A 13,050-nucleotide genomic window follows, 5' to 3' on the forward strand; every position below is an offset into this window, starting at 1 on the left:
ACCCAATGTTTCAAGATATATAATATTTATAATAATAAAAGTATATTTATTTATAGAGCAATTCTCAAATCAAGAGGATATACCTGTACTATACTGCTACTGTCCTATTGCGTTTTTTAAGAGTGGACTGTAGTATAAACGCTGTAAAAAGACAACAAACAAATAATTAAACAAACTTAATGCATGAATTACTAATTACAATTACAATGAAAAATGATCATTAACATGAAAATTAACAATTGTGAAAGTGTCCTAGCACCACACTAGACAATGGGATTCAAGGGCCCTCGGATTTGTGGCTGATTCAGTGCACAGATGGGTTGGTGCAGATAAAGGCATAATGTCTGGTTTCTGCCAGACAAATTCATGGGAATAAGAGAGCAGCTGCTAAAATGCCATTACAAAGCAGCAAACAGGTATTTGAAGCCGCTGGTGCCTCTGGAGTCCCGCAAACCTCAAGGTGTAGGATCCTCCAGAGGCTTGCAGTTGTGCATAAACCTACTATTGGGACACCCCTAAGCAATGCTCACAAGCAGAAACGGTTGCAGTGGGCCCCGTAATACATGAAGACTCATTTTCAAACTGGAAGCTGGAATCATGGGGAGGGAGCTGGTAGGGCCCTTTTAGGGTCCCTGAAGGTGTGAAAATGACCTCAAAATCATCTTCATGCGTGACAATGAACCATCTCATGTTCAAAGAATACCACTGTCATTGGCTGCTATGGGCATAAAAGGAGAGAAACTCCTGGTGTGGCCCCCATCCTCCCCTGACCTCAACCCTATTGAGAACCTTTGGAGCATCCTCAAGCAAAAGATCTATGAGGGTGGGAGGCAGTTGGCATCCAAACAGCAGCTTCGGGAGGCTATTCTGACATCTTGCAAAGAAGTTCAAGCAGAAACTCTCCTCCTAAACTGACCTCCTAATGCTGCAAATTCAACAAATGACCATTTCAGCTCTTTACAACCTATAAAATGTTTTGAAACTCTGTTGTGCATAATAATTTGGAACAGTGAAGTTTGAGTTTTATAGTTTTGAAAAAAAACCCCCACTGTTATCATTGGGGGGTTTGTTCAATAACATTCGAAATGTACCCTAACGGTTGTTTGTTTTGGCCCTTCTGGGCTACTGTAGAAACATGGCGGTGCAGCATGGCGGCCTCCGTGGATGAGGACCAGCTCCCTGCGTAGATATAAACGGCTCATTCTATGGTAACGAAAACACAACAATTCAAAATTTTATGGGGTTATACCCCAATTATAGGGTTAATAGACAACCCCTGTGCGTTTCCAAGTGGTATTATATGTGTTGCGCCGCTGTCGCAAGACAACTGGATGGCTTTACGTTTTCCTCCGAGCGCTCCGTGGGAATGATCAACACCACTTTGGAAATAAGAGATAAGAAAGAAGCATGTTCACTGAAGAGGTAAATTGCATTTTTTTTAATTTTTTTTTAGTTACATTTTATTTCTTTTGGTCGCGCAACCATAGACATATATACATAGACGCAGCATTAACTGCTTCGACTCGTCGCTGTGGTACGTCAACATCGCCGCCATATTGGGACGGTCAAGACTGGCCTGTAAACGAACAAATTAGTAAGTAGACGGGGGAGCTGCGGTTTTTCAGTAAAAAAAAAAAAAAAGCACTATAACGTTTATATTCCTCACGATTTCAATGGGTCGTTTTTATATTCAAGGGTTTATGATCTACGTGGAGTAGATTGCTCCATGCTGTAAATACATCATTTTCCCGGGAATTCGTACACGGTGGCAGTCAGAATGCATAGTGATATGGAGGCTTATAGGGAACCCATGTGAACGCAGATGGTGTCATTATTCTACAGCCAATACACTGAGCAATCAACATTAACTTCATCGTGATAACTCAATAGCAAAAGGTTGTCTATTACCACTTTAAATCATACTTCCGAGTATTATATTCCATTCCTGCCGAGTCCCTTCCGCTAGATGCCATTAAATCTTACACATTGGTTCCAAGACATGTTGCTCAGAAAGTGTCTTGTATGTGTAAGAATTAGGGGGGAAAAAATCTACTCTGTACTATGAGACTGGGAAGAGGAAGGAAGTTAGCCTTTGGAAACACCGAGCTCTACCTCATGGATAATCAAAATGCTTCATTGTTATTCAAACTACAATGTATGTGGGAAAGTAAAGAGAAAATAAAAACGGGAACAAATAAACACCATATGCAGACTTATTCAATCTGAATAGAATTCGGGACGGTGAAGATGGGTATAAAGAAAAAAGTATTAATAAATTTAGTTGTAAACAAATGAGTAAAACCAACATTAATAAAAACAAAAAGAAACATGAATGTAATGCATGATTTGTGTGGACTGTGACCACACAAATCAAGAAACACACAGGGAATTGGTTCTGGAAACACGCTAACGGTGGGTTCTATGATGTATGTCATGCATCGTCCACTGCACACCCTTGTTATTATTGTTACTTTATTTTTTTCCCCTGAGAAAAAACAAAAACCTGGCGCTCCAATTGGCCCCGTAATGGACTCGTACATTTTCCGTTGTTTACCCCATTTGCACTGTTATTCCTGCGCAGGGCTGGAGTTTATCCCAGGGCTCGCCATATTGTCACATATAGTGAGAGAACTGTAAAGAAGGATGAGCGGAATGGCTGATAGGCTTGCCTGGAGCTCCACAAGCACCCAAAGTATTATTTTTTGGAATTATTTATTATTTCGCTTGTTTTAGGCTGCATCCTCCAGAATAGTAAATATCTATATACATTACTAGATTAACATATTTGGTAACAGAATGCTTATTTGTGATTCCATCCACAGAGTAACAGGTCAAGTGCTACGCACTCGTCTCCGAGCTTTACAGCACAGTGACATTTTAGCGACCCCCGGTGGAGCAGCCTGGTATCGACATTGAAACACATTCCCCGTGGCTTAGTTTTCCACAATTGTTTACACACCAACCTCGGAACTCGAAACGCAATCACTGAAACCTAAAACCCAAGTCCACAAAATTTGAAAGCACAATTTCTGCTCAGATTCCAAGTCACACCTCGATGTTAGGCACAGCGTTCAAAATGAACATCCCTTGTGTTCCCTTTTGAAAGCAACGCCGATCACAATGCCAAGCTTTATTCACCAGTCGGCAACACCCACTCCGCTCAGGTGTGAACACTAGTTGCTTTAATTGTTCACTTAGAAATTCAGAGTTTTAGCGCTGCGCAATAAAAGGTGAGGCAAGCGCCAGAGTTCAAGGAGTGTTTGTGTTTAGAGTTTAAAAAGAAAATGAGCCACTTTTTATTTATTTTAATTTTTTTTACAGAAACCCCTTTGTCTTACTGAATGTTTCTTCTGGTTTTCTCCTGTTTCTTTTGTAAAGTTTTACATACGAAACCCAAGTGTTTGAAAATGCTGTATTTGGGAAATACAGTATGGTAAATGCACATGCAAATGAATTTTGTATGTGTGTGTGATATGAGTAGATAAACATTACTGTAGCCATCTTTTACAACCGGCTAAAAAAAACCCTGTTTTGAATGCAGTGTTTGCTTTTGCTCGAGATCTGTAGAGTTTTGCATTTTGCGTTTGTGGTTGTGTGTTTTGAGAAAATGAGCCAAAGATTCCCAAAATGTATGTAAACTGTAATACTCAAGGGCTTGTAGAAGTGTGTGTCCTCCTTAAATAAATTAGACCATACTTTACTGTGCTCCAAATCAACAAACCATCCTGTTAGAGTAATTGCATCAAATGACTCAGAGCTGACTCCACAAATGATTTATTCCGACCAATTACACAAATGGACCTCCATCACCAGGTGGTGGTGAAAACGTCATGCTGTGACAGGATTGGGTACTGAAGGCCAATAACCTCAGTATTTTATGTTGTTAGAGACGTGAGTGGCAACTCTATTCCGAAACCGACACCACGAAATGATGCCGTGAACACGGGATCGATAGGAAAAAAAACACAAGAGTCGTCGGAAAGGTCACTGTTTTAATTAGTGATACAAACAGTGAAAAAAGGCAACTTGGTCAGTGAGTGAAATGCAAGTACCGCGGGAATAGAGTAGAACATAAAACAGAAGTTGAGCTCGTAACGATGTTGAGTTAAATTGTGATGATACTACTGATCTCCTCCACACAACTCCAGCAGAATTTTGCGATAGTCACCAGAAGTGTCTCCCTACGCAGGGAAAGAAAGGCCTGTGTCAACAGCCTCCCAATACAGTACATCTTGTTTGCCCCAAAAAACACTACTTAAAAGTTAAATGTATAAAATGAAAGAAATAAAAAAATGATAATCATCATAACAATAAGAGCAATAATAATAATAATAATAATAATAATAATAATAATAACAACATCTATACAACTATAATTATGATCAGTATCATCAATGTTTTTTTAAAGATCACAGTTTTTAAAGCTCATATATTATTGGATATGTATATTTTTTGGCCTTCTTTGTATTTGCCTCACCTTGATGAAGGAGTACAGAGTCTTGCCGTACATCTTGAAGAACTCGGCCTTGATATCCAACATGTCGATCTCAGCCCGGGAAACCATGATTCTGATCAGCACGCTGTCCGTGGTGCCCAAACCCTGCGAGGGGGAGAGGGAAGCGTAGAAGTTTCAACAAACCTCATTACGATATGGCACGAGCATGTGGTGTTCCAATCAATAAAATAATAAAAAATGAATGAATTGGACTGTTATAACTGTTACTCGCTGCATTGACGTCGGCGAGCATACTTTCATGTATACTGTCATGAATACATGTAAAACATTTTAAGTGTACAGTAAACAGCTATATTTCCTGTTGTTGCTTCAACATAGTCTAGAAACGAAAGACTGTACTAAAAAGAAATGCAGCGGAACTATACGCTTCATAATCAGGAAATATCAGCAGTGTTTGAACATGGAGATGTTCGGCTTATCTTAAATCTCTGACGCTGGTTTATATACCTATAGAACTGTTCTACCAACACATGTACAGCAAACAGTAGACATTTTGGCTGCCCATCATATCAGAAACACCTCGATATTCAAAGTGAACATTTTATGGTTCATATGTATTGGATGAATGTTCTTGTTATCGGACGCATCTAAGCTCACCTTCATCGATTTGTATAATCGCTCCGCGAAGAACGCCGGCTTGTTCCTCACACATTTTACTGCAAAACACACACGATATTATTATTCAAATATTGTTCTTCTATTCATTGACAGTGTCGCGATGCAGTAAAGTGAAGAGTGTAAAAGGCGAGAACAGCTTTGGAAAGGGTCATCAGAAGAGTTATAAAATGATTGAACTGAAGCAGAATGTAAATTTCATGTAAATGAGCAGACAGACCTATTGCCAGGAAGACGTCCTCCAGACAACCGGACATCTCCCTCTTGATGCTGTCCTCGATGTCTCTGCCAGATATTTTCTGGTACTCGTCAAAAACTGTCGCCGCGAGGGGAAATGCAAACGGTTAAAAGATTTAATTTGTTAATCACACTGTTATTATACTAAGAAAACATATTCCTCCTGGGGATGCATAATATTATTAAATTTGTTTTAACCGACTACGAAAAAGCAAATAATCACTCGTTGAACTTCTCGGTCAACACTTCAGCGCCTGATTTTTAACGACAATGTGGGTTTTAACGAATTGAATCGCTCATTTGTGTGAGCAAAATAAGAAATAAAACGAGGCCGTCACCGATTTTCGGTGAAACGCCACATGGAACTTTCACCGTTCCCGTCCTTTGTTTTGTATTTATTATTCTTTCTTTGAAGCGGAACTCAGCGAGATGACGTCATTTCTTCCACAGTGTTTCCTAATACATCCAGTCAGCGCACTCTGACTAATGTACAGCGAGGAACAGATGAATGGACTAGATGTGGCTGACACAGCGTTCCTACGTTAAACAACACACCACTATGTTGCACACAGACAGTCTCATCTTTCCTGACTTCCAGGTGTTGTACCTCGTAGCAGATGATTGGGGTTCCTCACGCAGAGCACCGTGAGGAACTTCACTTCGTCCGTCCCCCAACGAGCTTCACCAGCCTCATAAATATCCTGGAACACCATGGAAAACAAACAAACACAAAAAAGAAAAAGGCTTATAGAGAACAATGTGGATCTACAACTTGGAGGCACAACTTTCCATCCATCCGAGCGTCAAACCCTCACCTTGGCGTCCTGAGCAGCCTGAGCCTCGTTCACAGCGTTGCCTTCGTCACGTCCGGCCTGAGAGAGAGAGAGAGAGCGAGAGAGAGAGAGACTATTGTTTACATTCCTTCATATAATATTAAAACAAAAGTGCAATTCAATAATGACCATTATATACTCAAAAACATTCAACTCAAAACAAATTATTCTTCATCGATATTTAATAATACTATTACTAATAAAATAAGAAAAAAAGAAGAGTATGTATGTATGTATGTATGTATGTATGTATGTATGTATGTGTATATATATATATATATAAACATTTGGATTTATATTAAAACACATGTTACAATCAACGTTAAATGTGTATTTATTTACACTATAAATGTTTTCTTGAGACTTACTGCTGAACAGTGCAACCAGACATTCACGCTGTTCTCTACTGCTGTACAGAGTGTTATGCTGAGCCCAAATGACCGTGTTTGATCATCTTACTGTGAGTAAAGAGACCAAGACTCTCTGAAACATCCCGGAAGTGTCTCCACAAACGGCGTCTTCGAGGCTCTTCTCATATTCTATAATGAAACCAGGATTTTTTTTTTTTAAATAAAACCACTGATCATAATATAGTGTGTGTCCTATTGGAAATGCTAAAATAAACATTTGAAAAAAATACACATTTCTATTATTTATGAATCAATAATATTGACTACAATTGTATGATTTTAGAATCTATAACGACGATTGTCTTTTTTTCCCTTAAGAACGAATGTGATGAAATTCTCATGTTTGCTGTGATTGATGAATGACTCAAATAAATGCGCCATAAGTTGAATAAACGTGCGATACCGAATTTAATACAAATATTCCTCGTTAGCAGGGAAAGCCGGAGAAAACCCTGCAAAACACCGACTGGAGATGGTCCCCGGATATCTCAGTTATTTGTTTCAGTTTGAAGCTGCCACGTGGCCACAGAGGGCGTGTGAACTTTCTACGGACATCGCACTGATCAGTCCGTCTGGCCGCAGATGAATAATTGATATCGCGGATTATTTCCTAATCGTGCCTCATTGTCTCCGCCGCACAAAGAAGAGTGGTCTGGACTGGGACGCCTAATATCGGATACCATACACTCGCGTGCAGATGTTGAAGTGTGGAAAGATCAGCGCTACCTTTCTTGTAGAACGCGTTGATGGTCGTTATTTCGGCGTTCGTCCTCGAAGCGAGAACGTCGACGAGGCAGGCCTCCTCGGTCCCAGCGCCCTAGGATCCAGATGGAGACGGCGGGTTCAAGGGACTTTACTATAGATGAGACCAGAGTTTGGCGTGAAACAGCGTAGGCCCGCGCCGCATCGATGGTCCTCACCTTCATGCTGTTCCTCAGCTCGTAGGCGTCGTAGACGGGCGCCAGCATCAGCAGACCCAGCACCACCTTCTCAAAGTTCCCCGTCAGCTCCGAGGTCAGATCGTCAGCCAGCTCCTGTCGGGGAAAGCGTTTTACCGTCTTTGTTGCTTCCAAGTAATGGAGGTGCACACTCATTGTTTGGAGTGTAAACATGACAAAACAAACAAACAAAAAAAACAACAAACAAAAATGACCCAATGGTATGTGTCATTTGTTGTGAACTTCAGGTGGACAAGGAATCTGAATCCAGTTATTTGGCCGAGCACTTTTGACAACAAGGCATTTATCATTGTTTAGATTGGTGCACTGCTGTACAGACTATTGCCATAAAAAAAGTTTAAACAGTCTGGAAAAATGGCAAAATACACAGAGACAATAATAGCCAAATTAAAAACAAAACATAAAAATAGGAAAATATACAAAAATATAAGGAATATACAAAATGTGATTCTGTGCACCGGATAAGTTATATTTAAAGGCAACAGCTGGGGCTTAGTGGCAGTATGGTTGCTGGTAAGTCTGTAGGTATAAACAATATAAAATATAAATATAGATGATATGGTGTATGGGGACGAATAAATGTGTATTCAATAGTATGGGAATGCATTACAATGAATGAGCAGGTATGAATTATGACTGTACCATTTACTACTAAAATATTAGTAGGAACAACCGGGTGCTTCCCTGTGGGTGTGGCGCATGCACAGAGGAGCTTCAGTTCCTGGCTCCGCCACAGCTTGGCTTCCCCCATGCACAGTGACTCACACTTTCTGGCCCCAAGGATTCCACTTGCAATGTTTGCTGTTTCTGCAGCTTCCCCATTTCACACTTGACCACGTAGATAAAAACTTTATCAACGGCCCATTGTACCTCGCATATGGTATAATGGGCTATGTATGTTAAACTCCCCCCTATCTGTTAATTTATTGAACCAGGTGGTTGTGGAAACACTGGAAGTGCTATCTGCTCTGGAACACTTTAAAATGAATGTTTAACTTTTATTTCATGGGCACAATGTAAACACACAGCGTGAAACCACTCTCATAGCGGGGGGAGAAATACATTGTATGTCTTACAACAAAAGTAGGTTTGTTTTAAGGCGTTAAAAATATATATTTCTCTTTGAATCCATGTCATGAATTCATTGCAATTGCAAGATTTACATATAGAGATGGTCATAGTCTTTTCTCACCTTCCCCACTGTTTGTTTGTATGCCTCTTTAATGCGTTGTCTCTGGGCAATCGTACGGTGAGCGAGGACCTCGATGATGGCGGTCTCGTCAGTGCCTAAAAAAAAAAATATATATATATATATATATATATATATATATATATATATATATATATATCAGCATTAAAAGGAACATCCGAACCAACACCCGAAAACGCTGAACCAAAGTCACAAATGAACATGTTTAAAAAGCAGTTTGGGTTTCCTAGCAACGCTAAAAAAGCAGCTGTTTGTAATCCAGCCCAAAGTGGAGTCACGAGAACATCGTATTCCCCCGTCCGCCCCAAACTGCATCAACATTCCACTCCGAGAGCCAAAAAAATAAATCAAATAAAAATGACAATTTATACCTTTTAATGTTCATTAATTGAACACAGAACAGCCCCGTACACATCCTTTCCCAACATTTCCATTACCCAATGATAGGATGAAATGTATTATTTTTACGTAACCGGCAGCTCGACGATTGTCTTCTTTCCGTTGGAACTCGGAAGAGAAGGTTTTTATGACGCTGCGTCTAAAAGTGAGCACGAGGGCAGACTCGGCAGAGCCACCGCGGTCACACAAAAGGGAAACAGAAGTGAGGAAACTGAGCGCTCTCTATTATACTTTCCTAGAGGACGGAGATGCAATAAAACAAACCGCCCTGACATTGCTCTACCCAGGACCAAATTCACTGGTCTTTATGAACAATAAGGGTTACAAATGTATTTCCGTCTCGCAAATGACCACATTTTGTCCAATCCGGTGCCTTGTTGTGAATAAAACTCAATGACTTTTCAATGACAGACGTATCGCACTTTATTCAAAAGGCTACAGCGGTTGCCAGGTTTGGTGGCTGAATAGCTATGACAACTATTTAAATACTACAGCAATTGGCGAAATTGGGATCTGTGCAATTACAGCTCCTGCAAGACGACTTAATAGGATATGGGTTGGAAAAGACAAAACAAACAAACATACATTTAAACATCACAATAAGTACAAAACCCATCCCCCAAAAAAACAAAATCAAAGAAAACATCTCTCACCAGCGCCCTTCATGGCTTTCCTCAGCTGCTGGGAGTCTTCCTCTGGCTTGAACCCAGACGCCTCCGTCACGGTTCCACGAGTTCCAATCTGATCACAATTATAAGTCACAATATTAAATAACGTTACTTATACTATGTGTTTTTTTAAATCTGGTGTGTTTTAATACATTAAAAAAGGCCTAATTATACACAGGAGCTTATCAAGACAAGAAGACACATTTTCTAATTACAAATCTAAATAAAGGTATTTACAGTACACACACACACACAGTGTAACTTACCGCTGCCATTGTAATAATGGGATAAGGATGCAGATTTCCAAACTTCAGAGAGGCTAGAAATAGAGCGAAAGGTAACTGAATTATAGTCGTTTCTGCTTATGGTTGCCTACATTACTCTGAAAACGGAGCTCATTGAAGAGACTTCATATAATACTCCTCAAAACAAAAGGAGGGCTAGACTGCAGGTTCAAATGAGGGCTTTTGGGAATGGCTCGGTTTCAAATGTTTCCCTCGTTCCACTCCAATTAATATTTAATGCAATTCACCTTTTGAAAGGGCTTCCCTCACAGACTTGGTTATGAGTTCCTTTGTTGGAGCCCTCAGGTTAAGTGTCCCGAAAGCCAATCTCATTCAACCACTACATGCAACGCACACCTGTAGTTACACCAGCGAGAGGAAGGCAGACTGCTGGGAAGAGCAGAAGAGTGTGCGTGTGTGTGTGTGTGTGTGTGTGTGTGTTCAAGTTATTAGTTGTCACATTCATATACATACGGTCGTGCGTGCGTACGTGAGTGAATGTGTGTGTGTGGCTTATATTTTGCAAATGAAAACGACCCCAGATCACCTTCACCTTGTGTCATCACTGACAACACGGAAGGGAGGCTGCACTCCAGAAGGATGGGAAGAGACAGCGGTGGAACAGGACACAAGTGCATATTTACATCCCAAACAGTAGATGTATACTACACCTGTGTGGTTTGTGATCTAAATATGAGACGGATCAATTTTGTAAAAAAAAAAAAAAAACCAAACCAAACAAACAACCAAACCAAAACTATTTTGCGCAGAACATGGTGATCGAAAAGTGGACAAGTGCTACAGAATTTATACAATTTGCATCCGAGTAGTAATAAAGGTGATTCTCAACCTTTTTTTGAGCACCGTGAATTTGATTCGATTTTTATATTTGTATATGATTTTGTCCAAACTTTCAAACCCACACTATAGTTGGGGAGATAATATTATTCATATATAATAATAATAATAATAATAATAATAATAATATTACTGCACATTCTCTAATGGTGTCAATGTCTCGGAAAGTAAATAATGGTTAAGTTTAACTATTCGTCATTGTGCTGGAGAACCTATTCAACAACATCTGGAGGGCCCTCGGTGCACACGCTGAGAACCGCTGCATTTAAAGAAAATTATAATTACATTTTCCAAATAATGTTGTTTAATGACGAATCTCCTCCGACAGACCCACACGGTAAACACTATAATGTGTGATTTCTATTAAACAGGACAAGATAAAAGTAAACCTTCAAAAAAATAAAAAGTAAATTAACATAATACAAGTCAAAAGTGGAATGAGCGCTCCGCCAGAAACGCTTCGCCCACACGGCCACGCCCTTTGAAAAAGCAGGGGGGGAAAAAACTAAAATGTCCACCCAAACCAAGTTAACCTCGTGGAAAGACAGTGACATGTGAATGTCCACAACCCGTGGAGATCTTACCTGAGCGGCGGACAGGAACCCTAAAAGCTCTGTAGAGGAGTCGGACGAACCAGGAAACCGCCGTTAATAAAGCGCTGGAATAAACTGCTCGCGTCGGCCCCGCCCCCTCGGACGCTCGTCGCCCCGCCCTCCTTCAGCGGGCGCGCGCGCGCGCACGAACGCGGTTAAGCGCGAGCGTGCGAATACACGCAGAGACGATCGGACAGCACTGCGCGCGCACACACACACACACACACACACACACACACACACACACACACACACACACACACGGATATACGCTACGTGTGCATACACTGAACGAAATCCCAACGGACACACACACACACACAGTCATGCGTGTTTTTCCAAACACACACACACACACACACACACACACGCTACGTATGCATACACTGAACGACGTCCTAACGGACACACACACACACACACACACACACACACACACACACACACACACACACACACGCTACGTATGCATACACTAAACGACGTCCCAACGGACACACACACACAGTCATGCGTGGTTTTTTTTATACACACACACACACACACACACACAGTATACTGTATGTACGAGCTTTATCCTGATATATGTGTGTATGCAAACTTGCACCATTCCCTGCTTTTGACAGTGTGAGTCGGTGACATCGTCAACGCGTTGTCTCGGCGGGTCAGCAAGTCCATCCCCAGGCCGAAGCGGACCCGAGGCGGGGAAGTTGGGTCGTTGTGAGACGGAGATTCAATTGATGACAGTGATTAATGATGGCCTGGTTATGAAAAGAGGATGCAAACAAAATATTTTCGTGGGTATATGTTGGCACGTCACGTCACAAAAAAATTAACGAAACGGTAAATAAAGAGTACAAAGGGACAGGGGGTTTTAACACATAGCTTTATTAATAATAATAATAATAATAATAATAATAATTAATAGTCATGATAATAATAATTCGAAATGTATCTTATATTTCCCTTTTTTTCATTCTAGGTTTGTTGTGTATTGCCATCTTTCCCGGTTTTCGTGCTTTATAGGCATATTACATATTGTAATTATTTATTTATTTTTATTTATTAGTACTTTTGGCTTATTATTACTATTATTATTATTATTATTGTATTATCTATGTACGTATCTTATCTTTACGTTTCAGCGGCCGGCGGAACTACGTTACCCACAATGCCCCGCGGCAGCGGCTGTCAGAACTGCATTACCCAGAATGCCCGCGGAGCGCTATCAGCAGCGGCAGCGGCAGCGGCCAGGATGCTGCGATACGCTGGGGTTGCAGAGATCCGTCTGACCAGAGAGCTCGCCCTGTTCGCTGGTTGTCAGCTCGGCTGCCCGCACCCCCTCTGCCGCCGCCGCAACCGGAGCCGGACCGGGCCGCGATTTTAAGTCGATTTGCTGCGGTTTGCGCAAAAAGAAAGAAAAAAAAAACCCAACAGAAAAAACAACAACCGCGAGCTCGCTCGGATT

At 40.9% G+C, this 13,050-nt stretch overlaps 1 protein-coding gene across 1 annotated transcript; it reads right to left on the reverse strand.

Annotated features, from left to right (window-relative positions):
• Positions 1 to 3,978: 3,978 nt before the first annotated feature.
• anxa4 (annexin A4) lies at positions 3,979 to 11,693 on the reverse strand. The gene is made up of 13 exons (XM_080018464.1): positions 11,574 to 11,693; positions 10,114 to 10,166; positions 9,833 to 9,920; positions 8,763 to 8,857; positions 7,532 to 7,645; positions 7,338 to 7,428; positions 6,661 to 6,740; positions 6,184 to 6,240; positions 5,976 to 6,069; positions 5,352 to 5,447; positions 5,114 to 5,172; positions 4,478 to 4,600; positions 3,979 to 4,181 (listed from the first exon to the last, which is right to left on the reverse strand). Exons 2-13 carry the CDS (start codon positions 10,120 to 10,122, stop codon positions 4,122 to 4,124), a joined length of 966 nt encoding a protein of 321 aa, XP_079874590.1. The 5' UTR covers positions 10,123 to 10,166; positions 11,574 to 11,693; the 3' UTR covers positions 3,979 to 4,121.
• Between the last annotated feature and the right edge of the window lie 1,357 nt (positions 11,694 to 13,050).

Source organism: Zeus faber, assembly GCF_960531495.2.
Source record: "Zeus faber genome assembly, chromosome: 17".
NCBI lineage: Eukaryota > Metazoa > Chordata > Actinopteri > Zeiformes > Zeidae > Zeus > Zeus faber.